Below are 17546 nucleotides of genomic sequence, written 5' to 3'. Positions count from 1 at the left end.
ACAATCCTCCCACCTCACCCTCCCAAGTAGCTGGAATTACAGGCATGTGGCACCACGCCTGGCCATTTCTACTTTTTATGGTGACAGATTACCCTAAGGTGAGCTCTGAGGTAGAGTATTACAGAGAGGCAGACTTCTCCAAGAGACTGGCCTACATAAGTCAGGAAAACCAGTACCAACCCCACAGCTGAAGGGCTTCTAAGCTGTGTGTGAAGCTGCTGTCAGGAACGAGTGCCAGGCCCACTTCACTACCCCTGCTTGTTTCCTCCGGAGCTCTCCAGCATACCTAAACGCCCATCGAGCCTGTCTCACAATGCCACCTCTGTGTCTTGCCCAGCACCTTGTTACTCAAAATGAGTGAGTACAGAAATTGAGTATAAACATTTTTAGAAACGTTTGTAGTAAAAATTTTGGGTCTGTTGCATCTAATCATAAAAACTGGGGGCTGGCATGTATCTTTCTAAATCTTTCTTGTATTTTATTCTTACTATGTTTTATAAATGTATTGATTTATGATAGATTGGAATTTTTAGAAACAAACCAAAAAATAGTTTATTTGCTACAGATAGTTTTGAAAAGCACAGCGCTAGGTCACAGCTTGTTTATACCTGATAAGTAAATGTGTACAGGTACTAAGAACTCACTTAAGCAAACACTTCTCAAAAAAGAATTTGATTTTTAGAGCATGAAAAAAGCATGCTTTTGAAAAGACAAACATAAATGCATAAGTCTTTACGATTTCATATTTGCTGATAGTGATTTACTTGTTGAGAATTTTTTTTTGAGACAGAGTATCGTTCCTGTCGCCCAAGCTAGAGTACAATGGCACGATCTTGGGTCACTGCAACCTCCACCTCCCAGGTTCCAGCAATTCTCCTGCCTCAGCCTCCTGAGTAGCTGGGATTACAGGCATGCGCCACCATGCCCAGCTAATTTTTGTATTTTCAGTAGAGATGGCATTTCTGCATGTTGGCCAGGCTGGTCTCGAACTCCCGGCCTCAGGTGATCCACCCACCTTGGCCTCCCAAAGTGCTGCAATTACAGGTGTGAGCCGCCACGCCCGGCTGAGAAAATTTCTATTAGAAAATGTCTATGTTGTATCATTCTAACATAAAATATTCCATTTATAGAAATAGAAAATATAGGTAACATTTAAGTATTTAAGTCAACTTATACAAACTCCTTACTGATAATATTTGTAGTATATACACATAAAGCATACTTTTCAATGCTTAAAAAAATAATCAAATGTATCAATATATTCTAATTGATTTATAAAGTACTTACACAATGGCCAAGCTAATGAAAGCCCAAAGAGAAAAAACAAAAAAACATTATCAGCAGTAAGCACAACGAGAATAAAGCAGCAGCTAAGGTCTCTATCAGTACTCAATACAAAAAAGCAAAGAGGCAGAAAAAAAACACTTCTAACTAAAATTTGCTCCCAAAACAAAAATTTAGATAAGAAAATAACTGAGTTTTAGTTACCAAGAACATTCAATTGAAGTCACAGGTTATTAAATGTCTAAAATTCCCCCAAAGCTAAAGCCTTCCCAAAACAGTAAAAGCTTTTTCATTACTGTAAATGAAAATCCTTTTAAATGAATTTGCATAATTAGAGGCTGTCTGCATGTGTGCACGTAAAACTGGTTTTTAAATTACCCTTATTTGGATCCCACACACTAGCATTATTTAAAAGAAAGCAAGATCAAAGAAGCAAATGTGAATAAAATGCTGAATACTTTTTGAACTGTTAAAAATAAAATCACATTTCTTTCAAGGGAGTAGTATCCTCTCAATGAAGGTGGAACATTTCTGATCTTACTCAAAATTCTAAGCAAAAAGTTCTATCTAAAACTCAAATATCTCTAAGGGGATAAGGACAGGAAGGAAATGAAAACCAAGAAGAAACTTCCAATAGTTTACTTTCCTTCCTCAATATCATTTAAAAAGATATGGCAAACATATAAAATGACCCCCAAATTATCTACTATATTCTTTCATAGGGTTTCCAATAGTAATTTTTTTTAATTAATTTTTATCCTGGGAAATTTTCATAGATAAACTGAATGGTGTAAGTTTCTGCAAGGACAGAAAAAATGATTAGACAACATCCCGTTCAAAATGTCCACATTCTAGCAGGATTTGATGCCAAGTAACAATCTAGTGCCTAAGAAGGATGTACAGAAACACACTCGTTTTCTTTCTTTTTGTTTTGTTTGAGACCGAGTCTGTCTCCCAGGCTGGAGTGCCATAGCGTGATCTCGGCTCGCTGCAATCTCTACCGTCCAGGTTCAAGAGATTCTACCTTCTCCTGCCTCAGCCTCTCAAGTAGCTGGGACTACAGGTGTGCACCACCATGCCTGCCTACTTTTTGTATCTTTAGTAGAGACGGATCTTGCTATGTTAGCCAGGCTGGTCCTGAACTCCTGATCTCAAGTGGTCTGCCTGCCTTGGCCTCCCAAAGTGCTGGGGCGACAGGCGTGAGCCACCGTGCCCAGGCCAATACAGTCATTTTCAAAGTGCAAATAGTTGCAGATATTCACTGATTTCATACATGCATCCTGTCATGTGAAACATTGGCAATTCCGAGCCAGGTGTGGCGGCTCACGCCTGTAATCCTAGCACTTTGGGAGGCTGAGGTGGGTGGATCACCTGAGGTCAGGAGTTCAAGACCAGCCTGGCCATCATGGTGAAACCCCATCTTTAAAAATAATAATAATAATAATAAAGTGTTCATTATCACCGGGCGCGGTGGCTCACGCCTGTAATCCTAGCACTTTGGGAGGCTGAGGTGGGTGGATCACCTGAGGTCAGGAATTCAAGACCAGCCTGGCCATCATGGTGAAACCCCATCTTTAAAAATAATAATAATAATAATAAAGTGTTCATTATCACCGGGCGCGGTGGCTCATGCCTGTAATCCTAGCACTTTGGGAGGCTGAGGTGGGTGGATCACCTGAGGTCAGGAATTCAAGACCAGCCTGGCCATCATGGTGAAACTCCATCTTTAAAAAATAAATTAATTACCTAAAAAAAAAAAAGATTAAAAACAAAAAGAAACACTGGCAATTCTGCCTTCCACACCTGGCCTGACAGGGAAGTGGCAGGTGAGGAGAACGACAATGATGCTTGCCTCAAGGTTGGTTGAATGAATATCAAATGGAATAAAACTGCCTCGAAAGTTTCTATTTCATTGCCGCAAAACTCATTACATGTGTCTGTATTTGGTGCTCTTTTTTCTATTTGTCATCAATTGCAATAAACTGTAGGATCATCTTCAGAAAAGTTTCCACTTAAAGACACTAACTCCCACACCCAAGCCTGCAACTAAGGCCACAGCTATAAGTAATTAGCCTTTGCGTCTTCCTGAAGTATTGGAGATTTTTGTCTCTCACTTGGAAGGAGACTAAGTTTGAAGAATTCAGTCCCAGCATTTACCAATTCTTCCCTTAATGTGTAACTGTGAAGTTCTAAGATGTTAAAAAACAGACAAGAATGCATATGGCAGCTCACACCTGTAATCCCGGCACTTTGGAAGACCAAGGTAGGCAGAAGATTACTTGAAGTCAGAAGTTTGAGACCAACCTGGCCAACATGGTGAAACCTCATCTCTGCTAATAATAAAAAAAAATTAGCTGAACCCAGTGGCATATGCCTGTAATCCCAGCTACTCAGGAAGCTGAAGCAGGAGAATACGTGAACCTGGGAGGTGCAGGTTGCAGTGAGCCAAGATTGTATCACTGCACTCCAAACTGGGTGACAGAACGAGACTTCATCTCAAGAAAAAAAGAAAAAAAGAATGCATAGACCATTGCCTCCTTTCAGATACATGGATACATGGGAAGAATACTCATGAATGCCATCATCACAACTGCCACATAAAATGGTTCTGAAGCTCTTTAGAACTAACCTAGAGGGCATTTCTCTGAATATCTGTACTGATATTAAATCCTTACCCTCTGATAATGCATAAGGATCAGCCACAGGCCATTCTGAAGCTAATCTGGCTATGAAGTATAATCCTGTCCTGTGTCAAAAAATCAGGTTTCGAGAAGAATTTGTCTCACCAGTAAGCTAAGGAGAGCAATTCTTCTTGAAAGATGAAAAACAGCTTTGAAAGCAATTCCCAAAAATGTTTTGGTAAAGATTGAATATTTATAAAGCTTCTAAAAATAAACATTTTCAGAAGGGTAACAGTGACCTATGCTGTCAATTCTGACATTCCAAATAAAGTTCTTCCATCGCAAACCTTCTGCTCCCCAGATGATGGCTCACGTACGCTGGGCTGGCAGAGTGACGTTGTCCCAGATGCTAGCCCTGAAAACTATTGTCTCCGTTCAACAGATGAGCGACAACGGCTGAAAGAAGGTAAGTCACCTAATAAGCCAAGTAACTGAGCCAAGTTTCAAAGGGGACCTTTTGATTCCAAAGTGCTCACCCTTGGCTCACTCTTTCGCCTCCCATAACTACTTTGAGTCATTTTCATATACAAAAGAGACTCCTTTTCAGTACTAAAAGACCACGGGAAAGAGACAGAGGTGATGATATAATTAATGCAAAATGCCTTAAGAAACACAGAAGTTTCTTCCTATAAATATAGAAGTTATCTATAAATGTAAGGTTAATTTCAGTGCTTATTACCTTAGCTATCACAGATCCAAAAGAATATAGACCCACATTTTAGATTTAATTTTCCAAATAACGATAATGTTTGTATTGTAGGAAGGCAACTCCAGAAGTTCCAAATACCTACCGGGAACATTTTTTTAATAGTATGAAGTATAAATCTCCTCTCTCATTCAAATTAACGTGTGAAATGTGTGTTTCATGGGGAATAAAGAATACCCTAAGAATTACAAGGCACCTCATTAGGGAAGGTGAGAATGAATGGTAAAGAAACCACCATATAGCGAAATCAAACATAACTTCCTGACGTTATCCTAAGCGCCCCATCCAGACACTTTTACTTCCTACTTTAAGGCTATTTTCCCCTCTCCTTCCAATAATCTCAACCACCATCTTTTACCATCATTTATCCTCTACAACACTCATACTAACCTGATTTTTAAATCAATCACTGGATTTATTCCTCCTACTAGGAGAAGAAATAAATCTGGAACAAAAATTCTATACAGTAGATGTTTTATGTTAAAGTTAATCACCTATTTATAAATATCAGAAGACTTCAGTGTATCTCACAATAGCTCCTATTTCCCTGGCTGGGGTGGACTTGTGTGAGGGGCACCCACAGGAAGCTTGGAGCTCTTACAGAACCCACATCAGAAGCTGTGGGACGACACCCGCCAGCACGATTCTCAACACCCGCCAGCAGGATGCTGCGGACCTTGACTCGTTCCAGGTCCCCCAGCCCCTCATCCTGAGTAAGTCATCCTCAGAAAAGTAACGTCCCAAGATGACAATGGCATCCAGGAGAAATTTCATTTCTCACCACCTTTTGGATTTTAAGACTAGATTTATCTGATCATCGGGGAAAGTTAAGGGCTGAAGGTGCTATGATTTTGCTGGTATAGCTAAGAGTGGAGAGGGTTTGTAGCTAAACAGAGAACAGATAGAAAGAAAATATACATATTCATGATTTTAAACTTCCATGATAGTAAGAGCTTCTTTCTGAGGGGATTACATAAACTCTGCAATATCAAATACATGATTAAAGACTCAAACAGTTCTCAAAGTGTCAAGCATTCTAGCATGAATTATATTGGAAACCCAAACACTTTCAGGGGGAGATTTAGCATATCACGAAGAGAAGCAAACTGAAACCTCTTTAAATGTGGACATCTAGGCCCAAGACCCAAAATACGATGAAACACTCTAATGCGGTTTAGAAAAATAAGTTTGTGTGCCATCAACTTGCATGAGCAGCAGCATAACATGTGGCTTTAGAAATGTGGTCAGCAGCACTGTGATTCAAGTTATAACGCGGTGGGGAAAGTGGTACTACAATATTTCTAAGACTTCTCCACGTTGGCAGCATTAATTTATTACAGAATGCATAAATGAAAGGCCAAAATGAAGTCGGAATTGTCATGATAATATTGTTCAATCCCATCATGAATGATGATGCATCGATTAAGCATTTGACCCCAATCCCTGCCTCCATTAAAAAGAAGATTATAAAAGATAAAGTCTACTAGTCATTAGTTTGAACTTTATGAAACTGCCAATTGTCTATAATTTTTGACATGCAAAATATCAGTTTTACATGGTTAATCTACTATAACTATCTGAAAGTCATTCTCAACAGATCACAAAGGAGTTTAAGGAACAAGGTTTATAGCAGTCTTTGGACACATGGCCCCTATCAATTTATTTGAGAAGAAAATGCCCAGCCATACTTAGTTGTCTAATCAATATTACTATTAGCAACAGAGAATCAGGACAGAGTCTTTTCATTGTGGATCTGCCACTGGTGAGTTAGATTATTTCCACTTCTTTGGACCTCAGTTTACCTATAATGAAGGAACCAGATGATCACTTATGTCCATTCAGCTTTATCACAGAACTGAATAAAAGATGCTAGACTGCTGGCAGTCATGATTTAATCAGGATGGTAAAACCATATTAGAAGTTATTGCTAATTTAGTAGCTCGATTGATAGAGCAGTCAAGTTGACACCAACTTTTTTTAACATAATAACCTATTCCACCCCTTCATTTCTCGCTCCTCTCCCAATTAAAAATAAAATTATCTTTGGGAGGCCAAGGCAGGTGGATCACGAGGTCAAGAGATCGTGACCATCGTGGTCAACATGGTGAAACCCCGTCTCTACTAAAAATACAAAAAATTAGCTGGGCATGGTGGCACGTGTCTGTAATCCCAGCTACTCGGGAGGCTGAGGCAGGAGAATTGCCTGAACCCAGGAGGTGGAGGTTGCGGTGAGCCGAGATCGCTCCATTGCACTCCAGCCTGGGTAACAACAGCGAAACTCCATCTCAAAAATAAATAAATAAAATAAAATAAAATTAGCACTGGCATGCACCTCAGTAAAGTGCTGGTAAACAAATAATTAATTCATATTACCAGATTTGGTTTCCACTTTATAGTCTGTTTTTATAAATGAAAAATCATTAATTTGCATATGACAATTCCACAATGCAGCTGAGTGTGGTGGCACATGCCAGTAGTCCCAGCTACTGGGGAGACTGAGGCAGGAGAATCACTTGAACCTGGGAGGCAGAGGTTGCAGTGAGCCGAGATCGCACAACTGTACTCCAGCCTGGGCAACAGAGTGAGACTCCGTCTCAAAAAAATAACAAAAAAAAGAACAAAAGAATAAAAAAGAAATTCCACAATGCAAAGTTAGTTTTTTAGGATTCTATTGTTTGTGTTTGGTTTTTTTCGAAACGTGTCCTTTCATTTTTTTTTTTTCCGCTTTACTTTTTTCAAAACAACAAGACTAGTAAATCCTATAATTGGTGTTCACTCCAGCTCGGAACTAATAAAAAACACTACACTAACAATTTATATGGTACAACTTCAGACGTGTCCATTTCTAGAACTTTCATAGAGGCAAAGTATTAATCTCATTCAATATTTAGTATTGGCTTGGTGCCTGGCATTTTACTAGGAGATAAGGGAAATACAAAATAAAGTATGACATAAATACTGCCCTCCAGAAAGTTACATCCAGGCATACAGGAGTTAATTTAATAACTGTGCAAGGTATTATTGGCACTTTAGTGTCCAAGTGCATACTATTATCATTAAGTGCTAGACAATTAGAAAAGAGCAAGATCACAAAGGGCTAGAGCAGTCAGGGAAGACACTGGCAGACAGACCGGAAAACAGCAAGAGCAAACAAGTTTTCCGGCTCCCAGATACCCCAAGAAGCACTTTTCAAAAGAGTACCTCTCCCATTGGGAGAGGTACTATCATCTCCATTTTGCAGGCAGTGAAACTGAGATTTCGTGATATTAACCAATTCATCCAGGACGGTATAGCCCAGGAGGCTGCTGCACATATGCAGGAGATTGCAGGTGAACTAATTCGTCTAAGAGAGGGAGGCCTTGGGGACGAAGACAGACCCGGTAGGAGTGCTGGGGAAGAGAGGACAGTGAGTGAGGCCGGGGAACAGCAATGAGGAGACTTCCACCTCCCTTCCTGAGAAGAAGAGAGAAAGCTTGACGTTTAGAGTCAGGCTCTGAACAGGCCACATAATTTGTACCCTGGTATTTTCTTACTAGTCACACAAACTAAGTTTCAAGACAGTAAAAGTTTAGGTGCCCTGTAAAATACAGACACTTTGGTCTCAATTCTTCTCTATGAGCTCTTTGAAAGGAAGTGTTTAAAACTGCTACACTTTCTGGAGGTATGTTAATTTTGTTTTAAATCAAGATATTAAGAAGCAAAATTAAAGATAAGACATCCATTCTCTTTCATGCTCTACAAAATCCAAGTTCTACTTATTTGTCCCCTGCAACAAATGCTGTACGTGTCCTTCTCATGAAGGCGAAGCGAGTCTATGGTTTTATAGCTCAAGGCTTCATCACAAAATACTCAGCCATCCAGCACTGAGAATAGAACAACAAAACCAAAATCAGTAAAAGCATACTTGAAAAAGCTTTCTCGTTTTTTGTATAATGTACTTTTCTGCTTCATTCACACCCATGGAATCACACTATCACACTTTATCCACGAAAAAGGCAAGGCGGTTGAGGCTACTATCTATGCCAGTATATAGTCTAAGGGTGTTCTTACCTCACAGTTGCTGAGATCCAGAGAAACCCCCTTCAAGTTATGATTACAAGCCAGGCCCAATAACAGCGCCCTAAGGGGAGGAAACATACACATTAGATACACATTCCACACACTGCCCAAAAGAAAAAACGTAAGCACACTGAATAAAGCCTCGACAAAGAAGAATGCCTTTTCTGAATACAGGTCAAACACCAAGCACCCTCTTACTTTTTTTAAATGCCAGCTGCATTTCTGCCTGACAACAGTAAAAAATGGACTGTGCAGCGTTCTTCTGCCTGACAGGCAGCTTGAGCCCATCATAAATGTAAAACCTGGCAGGATTGCCATTCCTATGCAAATAAACCAACAGCACACACAATTGCAGATCGAAATTAAACTGTGCTCATCACCGATAAACTCCCACCTGCATCTGCTTGGGAACGGCTTTAATAATGTTTAGAATATTATTAAGCAATTGTTATTAGAGTTGCAAAGTAAAGCTAGTTTTCCCTAAGGAATATGTAAGTGAGGAAGTCAGACTCGAAGCATTCTAGGATGTGAAATTATATCTAAATGAGTGTATTAAACGACCTACAGTAGCAGGTGGCCACAGGTATAAAACAAGGCACATGTCTTGGGTCAAGGATCCTGCCAACTACCTGCTGAGCCAGGACAAATCATATCACCACTCTGAAAAGGAATTTTCTCATCTGCAAACTGAGGAGATTAGACTAATCACTTGGATCCACTTTTACAAGTCAGTCCTATAAAATCCACACCATCGGCCGGTGGCTCAAGCCTGTAATCCCAGCACTTTGGGAGGCCGAGGCGGGTGGATCACGAGGTCAAGAGATCGAGACCATCCTGGTCAACATGGTGAAACCCCGTCTCTACTAAAAATACAAAAAAAATTAGCTGGGCATGGTGGTGCGTGCCTGTAATCCCAGCTACTCAGGAGGCTGACGTGGGAGAATTGCCTGAACCCAGGAGGCGGAGGTTGCCGTGAGCCGAGATCGCACCATTGCACTCCCGCCTGGGTAACAAGAGCGAAACTCCATCTCCCAAAAAACAAAAATCCACACCATCAAGCAAGCTTGAAACAGAAAATTCACACACAAACACTAAACTACACTAAGTGGACAGAAGACCCTTTGTGTGAGCCCATGACAGCTGCTGGGAGCAGTGGACACTGCAAGGCACTTCCCAGAACCCGCTCTGGGTTCTTCCTCTTCACTGGCAGAGCTTCCCAGAGCACCTTCTCCCTTCTGTCTGATCCTGCTTATCCCCCATCCCTCTCTACAGGTGGTTAGCCCAAGAGAATGTCCTACTTGATAAGCTCCATATCAAAGTAGGCTTCCCAGGAAATCCAACCTCCAACAGTGATTTAAAGCAAATGACTTAGCTTCTCTGAACCTCAATATCCTCAACTGTAAAATGGGAGTAGTGATACCAACTTCTCATCACTGTCATCAACATTAAAAGTGACAGGCCATATGTAAGCACCCAGTGCAGTTTGTAGTTCAGGGTCGTACTGTGCAAATTCCTTTTCATCCTCACGCTCTCACACGTAAACCTGAGAACTTCAGTTTTGTGTTGTCTTATCAAATAATTATATCACATTAAATGTGTACATAGAATTTTGTTTACACAATCTTCAGCCACGAAGCCTTTCTCCCCATATTACGATTTTTACTGATTAAAACACAGAGCTGAAGAGACTACTGATTTAATGCTATCAAGCATCTACACCATAACATCAGGTCCAAGACTGAACAGTTACAAAGTATCTTTGAAGCACAACATTTACAGTATGTAGGTACAACAAAGCACAGTAAGTCCAGCCTTGCTGCAGTGTGAAATGTTCCATAAAATCCGTTACATTAACCAAGGAAATGCTATTCTATCTTATGCAAAAGTCAACAATACTGAAATAATTAAAAATAGAAAACTATTTTGAATGTGCCAATTTCCTGCTGACACATTACCAGAACAAGGACCCTTTCTGGTTTTGCTTACACAAAACAGTATCTAGCACACTGTAGATGTTCAGTATTACTTAAATGAATAAGTGAATGAGTGTCATTATAATAAAACTTTGGAATACTATTCTGATAGCTTTCTTAATAGCCATACGAAGAGTCAAATCATGAGATGTTATTACTTGTGGCTGTTACATTTAGAGATTCCCTAACATGTTAACTCAACATTTTTTAAGCCTTCTGTAACATAACATCAGACTTTTTTAAGCACTTGACTGGATCTACTGATTTAAAGGCATCCATTGTCTTGGGCATTTGGTACTATATGAAATCAAGAACTTCATCTCTCTCAAAACAGAAATAAAAAAGAAAAAGGTAATTTATAAATTAAATGAACCTTAATTTTCTAGTAAGATGAATTCAGACATTAACTTTAACACTTCATACACATTACAAGGGAAAAAATTAAATGCTGATTTACAGTCAGCTGGGGAAGGGAGAAATCCATGTATACATCTGAGCATATCTGACAACTTTTGTAATCATAACCACTTGAAAATACAAAATATCTTCTTCTTCTTTTTTTTTGAGAGAGACTCCCACTCTTTTGCGCAGACTGGAGTGTAGTGACCAAATCTCAGCTCACTGCAGCTTCCACTTCCCGGATTCAAGCGATTCTCCTGCCTCAGCCTCCCGAGTAGCTGTGATTATAGGTGCCTGCCACCACCTCCGGCTAATTTTTGTATTTTTAGTAGAGACAGAGTTTCACCATGTTGGCCAGCCTAGTCTTAAACTCCTGACCTCAGGTGATCCACCTGCCTCAGCCTCTCAAAGTGCTGGGATTACAAGCATGAGCCACTGTGCCTGGCCAGAAAATGCCTTCTTTAGACTCAGAGAATTTGACCCTACAGTCAAATTCTTTTGACTCTTTCTGGCAACAGTGAACTTTTGACTCTTCATGGCAACAGTGAACAGAAATCTTAAAGATAATAAATTATTCTCAAATCCCAATTTAGCTAAAAAGTTTAACTTCACCACTACACCTACACTAGGGATATTAACCCATCGGTTGGCTGTCAAATAAAAGTGCCAAATAGCCCATAGTAACCTCAGTAATTCAGAAACCAAAGCAGCTGAAAATTCATTTGGTTGCATACATACAATGTGTTTAGAGTTTATTACTATTAGCAGAAAGATTCAGAGTAAATGCTGATTAACACACACACACACCCACACACACACATGCACACACTCACACAAATATGCCTGAAAGTCAATGCACAGAGCTTAATATAAAAGCAAAGGTAAGTACCTGTGAGCACAACCTCTGTAGATCAGTGACTCCTGCCAAGGTCACAAACCAAAAGATGTTTTTTTCTCAGAAGATGCAATAATATCAATAGCGCACAATGTGTTTTTTACAATTTTAATTTATTTTTCCACCCCAGAGTAAAAAGGCATTCTCATCTGTGTTTTTTGTCTTTGGATTATATATCTTTCTCCCTTCCCTCATGCACATTTGTGAGCTTTAAATGCTCTGGAGAAAGTGAATTAACCACTCACTTTAAGGGCTCAGGAGACAGTTTCGTGCCTGAAAGGTTGATGTGCATCAAAGCCAGAGAACTACTAAAAAATTGCTTGAAAGACGGAGGTACTTCTTTTCCTTTCCTGAAAACACAAGAGCCATGTAAGAGGTTACACCTTCGTCAGACATCTTCACCGATTACTCAGACACCGTGAAATCTATAAAGCAGTCATATTTTCAGTAATTTAAAAGTAAATAGAAATGAATAAATGTCCAAAACCTAAAGTCATAAATCCAACATCATTAAAGGAACCACTTAAGTGAGGTGAAGAAATATTTAGTCCATAAAACAATTCATTGCTATTCTTCATAGCCAGTGAATTCACTGTGTTTTATACCTCTTGATCTTCAGGAAACTCCATGTTTGGAATTTTTAAAAATAGGAAGTCAGAGAAGACGTCTATTTCTCACCAATTTAAAAGCTTTCCCACTGGGTGGCACAAAATGCTAGAGATGAATACCTGCATTTGGCGATGTTTTTAGACATAGCAAGTTTCATGGGCAACAGGACTGTGATGTGATGCTGAGCGAAAACAGCACAGAAAGTCCAAATGGCATGAAGCCTGCATTACAAATAGCCTGTTCAGCCACTACGTCCATGCAACAAACCTAATTATTTCAGGCCAAGTATTTGAACAGTTAAAGACAAAACTACAAAATGAAATGGCTATAGCCTCCGAACACATCCCCTTGCTATTACAGAGGAAAGTATGTGGATCAAATCATACGGCTCAATAATACGGCAGCACCAACACTATGTGATAAGGGTTTAAGAAAACTAGGTTCCAAGAGTCCGAGACGGAATCTGAACACTGCGTATTTTGCTCTACCTAATAGAAATGATGAAACGATTGAATAAGTCAGCATATGTAAAGCACTTAGGCTGATGCGAAGTAAACACTCAATGATAGTTACTCATATTCTGTGGAGGGACTCATGGAATCTCAGAGCAGAGGGCATCCTAGTGGTTCCACTGAACCACATAACATTCAATAATATTTAATGTACAGAGATCTGGAAAAATCTGTCAATATTTGGCAGATTTTTAAAAATGTTTTAAAACAGGATAATTGAAGGCTGCTATTTGAGAAGAAAAGTCTAAACAACCAAAATTTCTATCTGAGAAGATGAAAAATAAGAGGAAAGAGAATTCTGGTAGACTGTGTGATATCAGACATCTCAAACAACTCTGTTTCCATGTAGTGGAACAATTTAAGCTTGTACATTCCTGTTCACTTTTTGCTGAGAAAATACTGTTAACTTGTTCTAAATATATTTCTCCTCCCGCTATTCTGTCTTAGTGTTGACTCTTCCAGTGTTTCCAAGTATTCCCTGCCCCTTTTTAAAGGAGGATGATGCTTCCTCACTCCATGGACAGCAGGCTTGGCCATGTGGCTGTCTTTAGCCAGGGCGACACGAGGAGAAATGATGTGTGTGACTTCCAGAGAGAAGCCCTGGGAACCAGTATATGCACTGCCATGATTCTTTTTCTCTGCTCTATGACTGTGAATGTTCTAGATAGAGGCTGCTCTGCCTCCTGGAATGAAGGTTATATGCCAGCACACAATGGGCATGTCACAAAACCACTGCTGCTGAAAGCCATGGACATTGGGAAAAGGGGTCACTGTTACTGTGGAACAATCTAACTTACCCTGATGGGCACACTTATGAAATTATCTATGAATAAGAGAATGAATAGCCTGGCTGACAATCCGCACCTCAGCGTAAATGCCGTAATTTGAACAAAATTACTAAGGGCTTCCTACAACTGTATCTAGGTGAGATACTAGGTGTTAAACAGCTTAATCACAACCTTTCATGTGGAAGATAAGACAGTTTGTTAGCGCAACTCTGTTCTATAAGCTCAACAGCTCCACTAAAGACCAGTCATCACAGAATTCACAGTATTGAACTCAGAAGTGCTGATTATACAAAAACCTTTATAGCCTGTGCTTTCATCTTGTAGCCCAGATCCCCAGTCAATTACTGCTCCACCAGAGCACGGCTTTATAAGCTGCCTTCAAATATATGAGTTGACTAGGTTTCAATTAATATTCTCAAATGTTCCCCCAAATAAAGTTATCTTGGAAAATTCAACTTTTCCCACCATTGTATTTTCAGACTTCACGCTCCCTAACCATCTACCGAGTTATTCGTGGCATGTCTTTTCACTGTCAATATTTAATTTCTATTGAAGAAATAAAAGAATTTGAGATACAAAATAATTGGTTTTCAAGGCACAATTATGGAATAAAGCATGCCACAAAACCAAATTTTCCAAATAAGTGAGCATTACGCTTTTAAATACATAAGGCCTTTAAAAAGGAATTAAAATAAAAATATTTCTAATATTAAGCAATACTGCATGTTATTAAAAAAGTATAACTAAAATATTATTTATAATGTTTCATAATTATAAATGCTAAGTGTTGAGCTGTATTAACTCTTTAGATGGTCCCAGATTCCATACCCATATAATCCATGGACTTTTCCTAATTCCTCTGATAATTCCTAGTCTCTTTTCATTCTAAGTTGCTACTATTTGTGAATCCTTGCTGCTTCGAATTCTACTGCCTTATTCTGCAAACAATTATAGTCATGAGTGTATTAGAGAAGTATTCACCTGGCCCTCCATTACTTCTACAAATGAAAACACATGAGCTTTGAGATAAGTATGCTTTCTGCTCTCCGAAAGTACTTTATACTTACTTCCAAGCTCACCACGTGAAATACCTATAAAAGTTTCTAAAAGGGTTTTTCCCATATTAAGACAGAGTGCCTGACCACACATGAGAAATAGTGCGTTATCACAGAGTCATACAGGCAGGCTGGAATTATTGATAGGAACATTAACCTACATTTAAAATGATAAAACAAAAACTTTAACGTTCAAGGCCTAATATTCATAAATAATGCTTAAGGCTGGCTTCATTCATGTACAGTATTCACCTTTTATCACTCCGTTTTCCTTATCACTACAACTTTTTCTCAGAAAAAGACACTTCTAGATGACAATGAGAGCAAAAATGAATGTATACCGGTGAGAGAAGATGGTTCTGGACAGACTGAGCACAGCTAAATATTGAAGGCATCCACGGAGAAGAGCTCCACAGACCTGAAAAAGAAATACAGCACTCTAATTTTTAAATATTTCTAGGTCCAAAAGAGTTTTTAAAAGGGGTCCCCTACATCCCATCTAACAGCTCTTCAGACACCCCTCAGAGCAATAATTTTTTTAAAAAATTTACCATGTCCAGGGAACATTCTGTATTGGATAAATCCAGATGAGCAATGGCATTTGGCTGGGCCAAAAAATTGTACATGTGCTTGAGAAAAATAAAAGAGAAATGTTAGGATTCTAGGAACACGCATATATACACAACACAAGTTAATGTTTTAAAAGGAAGTTGCCAGAATTTCTCAGATCATTCTCTGCTCTTCCCAAGAGGATTACCAGAACTTTCTGTCATTCCATTATCTTCCCTGACAGTGAAAATCCCAAGAATAGTTAAAATCATATTTGAGTAAAAAAGGTCAAATAGAATCTTGAAAACCAAACCCCCTTTTTGTGACACATGACTTCGTTTTCCTGATTAGCTCAATTTTTATTATACAATTTTAGAACAGTGCTAATTAATTTTAACTCCTGAGATTAAAATACCACCTGAACTGCAGTCACTGGATCAAAATGCTAATCACTTGTTCACAGAACTACGAATTTGCATAGGATGGTCTCAGGCTATCCTCTTTTCTGTCCAACGTAATGCTTTTTCTACCCTTAGTTATTTCCCAAAGCTAACAAACTGGCTTGGCAGCAATATGAGTGCTTTTTAAAAAAAAATCGCACTAATAGCTAAGAAACTTCAGGTTTCAGGGGGGGTCACAATGCCTAAACTTCCCCGGTCCTCTCATTCAAGGCGATCAAAATAATCAAACCGATCAATACATCAGTTTAACTGAGATGCTGAACATTGACGAAAATGTCACTCTGGAATCACCCTGTATGTGTAGCCCATCCATAACACACTGAGTCCAAGCTCCCTGCCACCAGGCAAACAGCTTAAATTCTCTGCTTCACCAGATGCCACCGAATACTTGCAAAAACCAACAAGCTTATGCTGAGTATGTCCTTGCTAACATTTACTATGCGTAGCAGTTTGGCTACATGGTGCTTCAAAAGAACCCTATCAAAGAATTCAGAAGAGCCAAAACAATAGCCTGCAAACACTTTAAAACAGCCACACACATAGAGTGACTTTTATTTTTATTATTTATTGATTTTTTAAAGACAGGGTTGGCTGGGTGCGGTGGCTCACCCCTATAATCCCTACACTTTGGGAGGCCAAGGCGGTTAGGTCACCTGAGGTCAGGAGTTCAAAACCAGCCTGGCCAACATGGAGAAATGTTGCCTCTACTGAAAATACAAAAAACTAGCTGGGTGTGGTGGCGGGCACCTGTAATCCCAGCTACTCGGGAGGCTGAGGCAGGAGAATCACTTGAATCCAGGAGGTGGAGGTTGCAGTGAGCCGAGATCGTGCCACTGCACTCCAGCCTGGGCAACAAGTGCAAAACTCTGTCTCAAAAGAAAAAAGAAGAAGAAGACAGGGTCTGCATCAGTGTGATCTCGGCTCAAGCCATCCTCCTGCCTCAACCTCTTGAGTGGCTGGGACTACAGGTGTGTGACACCACGCTCAGCTAATTTTTGTGCTTTTTAGAGACAGGGTTTCACCATGTTGTCCAGGCTGGTCACAAACTCCAGCTCTCCAGCAATCCACCCGCCTTAGCCTCCAAGAGTGCTAGAATTCTAGGTGTGAGCCACTGTGCCCAGCCATAGAACAGATTTTGTTATGAAAATTTAGGGTTCAGAAAAGTCATTTTGCTCTCACTCGAAGATCCTCTGCCTCTCTCTTTGCCTGGCAAAAATTCTCAAGAGACTTTTAAGTGTAGTGTGGCTTTGCTCCCAACCACCAGCTGGGGGAGCTCTTATCATCATAAAATGGTGGCAAGACTATTAGGCCACACTTCCAAAGAGGCCAGGCCCTGCTAGACTGCTTTCCCTGAGGGCACAGGGTCAGGTGAGCCCCTGCACCTGCCGCCAGGCTCCTACAACTTTCGCCTCTCCTGCCCACTCTCGCTTCCAGCCCACTCTCACTCAAGCCTCATGGTGCCACTCTCCAGAAACAAGCTACAACAGGACCCACCCTGGCCAGAAATCGAAATCTTGAGCTATTCTGTGGTCTTAGGTGACTATTAATCTTTCTAGTTAAGTCTTATTAATCTTT

The 17546-nt window shown here is 39.9% G+C and overlaps 1 protein-coding gene across 16 annotated transcripts in view; it reads right to left on the bottom strand.

The window, feature by feature from the left end:
- The window catches only part of CARMIL1 (capping protein regulator and myosin 1 linker 1), a 468543-nt gene that overhangs the window by 113904 nt on the left and 337093 nt on the right, over window positions 1–17546 (bottom strand). For all 16 annotated transcript variants that reach the window (XR_013533624.1, XR_013533622.1, XR_013533623.1 and 13 more), the window contains 4 exons: window positions 15513–15590; window positions 15303–15379; window positions 12243–12347; window positions 8722–8791 (listed from right to left, as the gene is read on the bottom strand). Coding sequence is in view for 13 of the 16 variants with exons in the window: in XM_078368170.1 (XP_078224296.1) it covers window positions 8722–8791; window positions 12243–12347; window positions 15303–15379; window positions 15513–15590 (330 nt within the window). In the remaining 3 variants the exon portion in view is untranslated. The remainder of the gene's footprint in view (window positions 1–8721; window positions 8792–12242; window positions 12348–15302; window positions 15380–15512; window positions 15591–17546) is intronic.

This window comes from Callithrix jacchus, chromosome 4 (assembly GCF_049354715.1).
Source record: "Callithrix jacchus isolate 240 chromosome 4, calJac240_pri, whole genome shotgun sequence".
Classification (NCBI taxonomy): domain Eukaryota; kingdom Metazoa; phylum Chordata; class Mammalia; order Primates; family Cebidae; genus Callithrix; species Callithrix jacchus.
The sequence above is the reverse complement of the archived record's forward strand: the minus strand, read 5'-3'. Positions and strand labels throughout refer to the sequence as shown.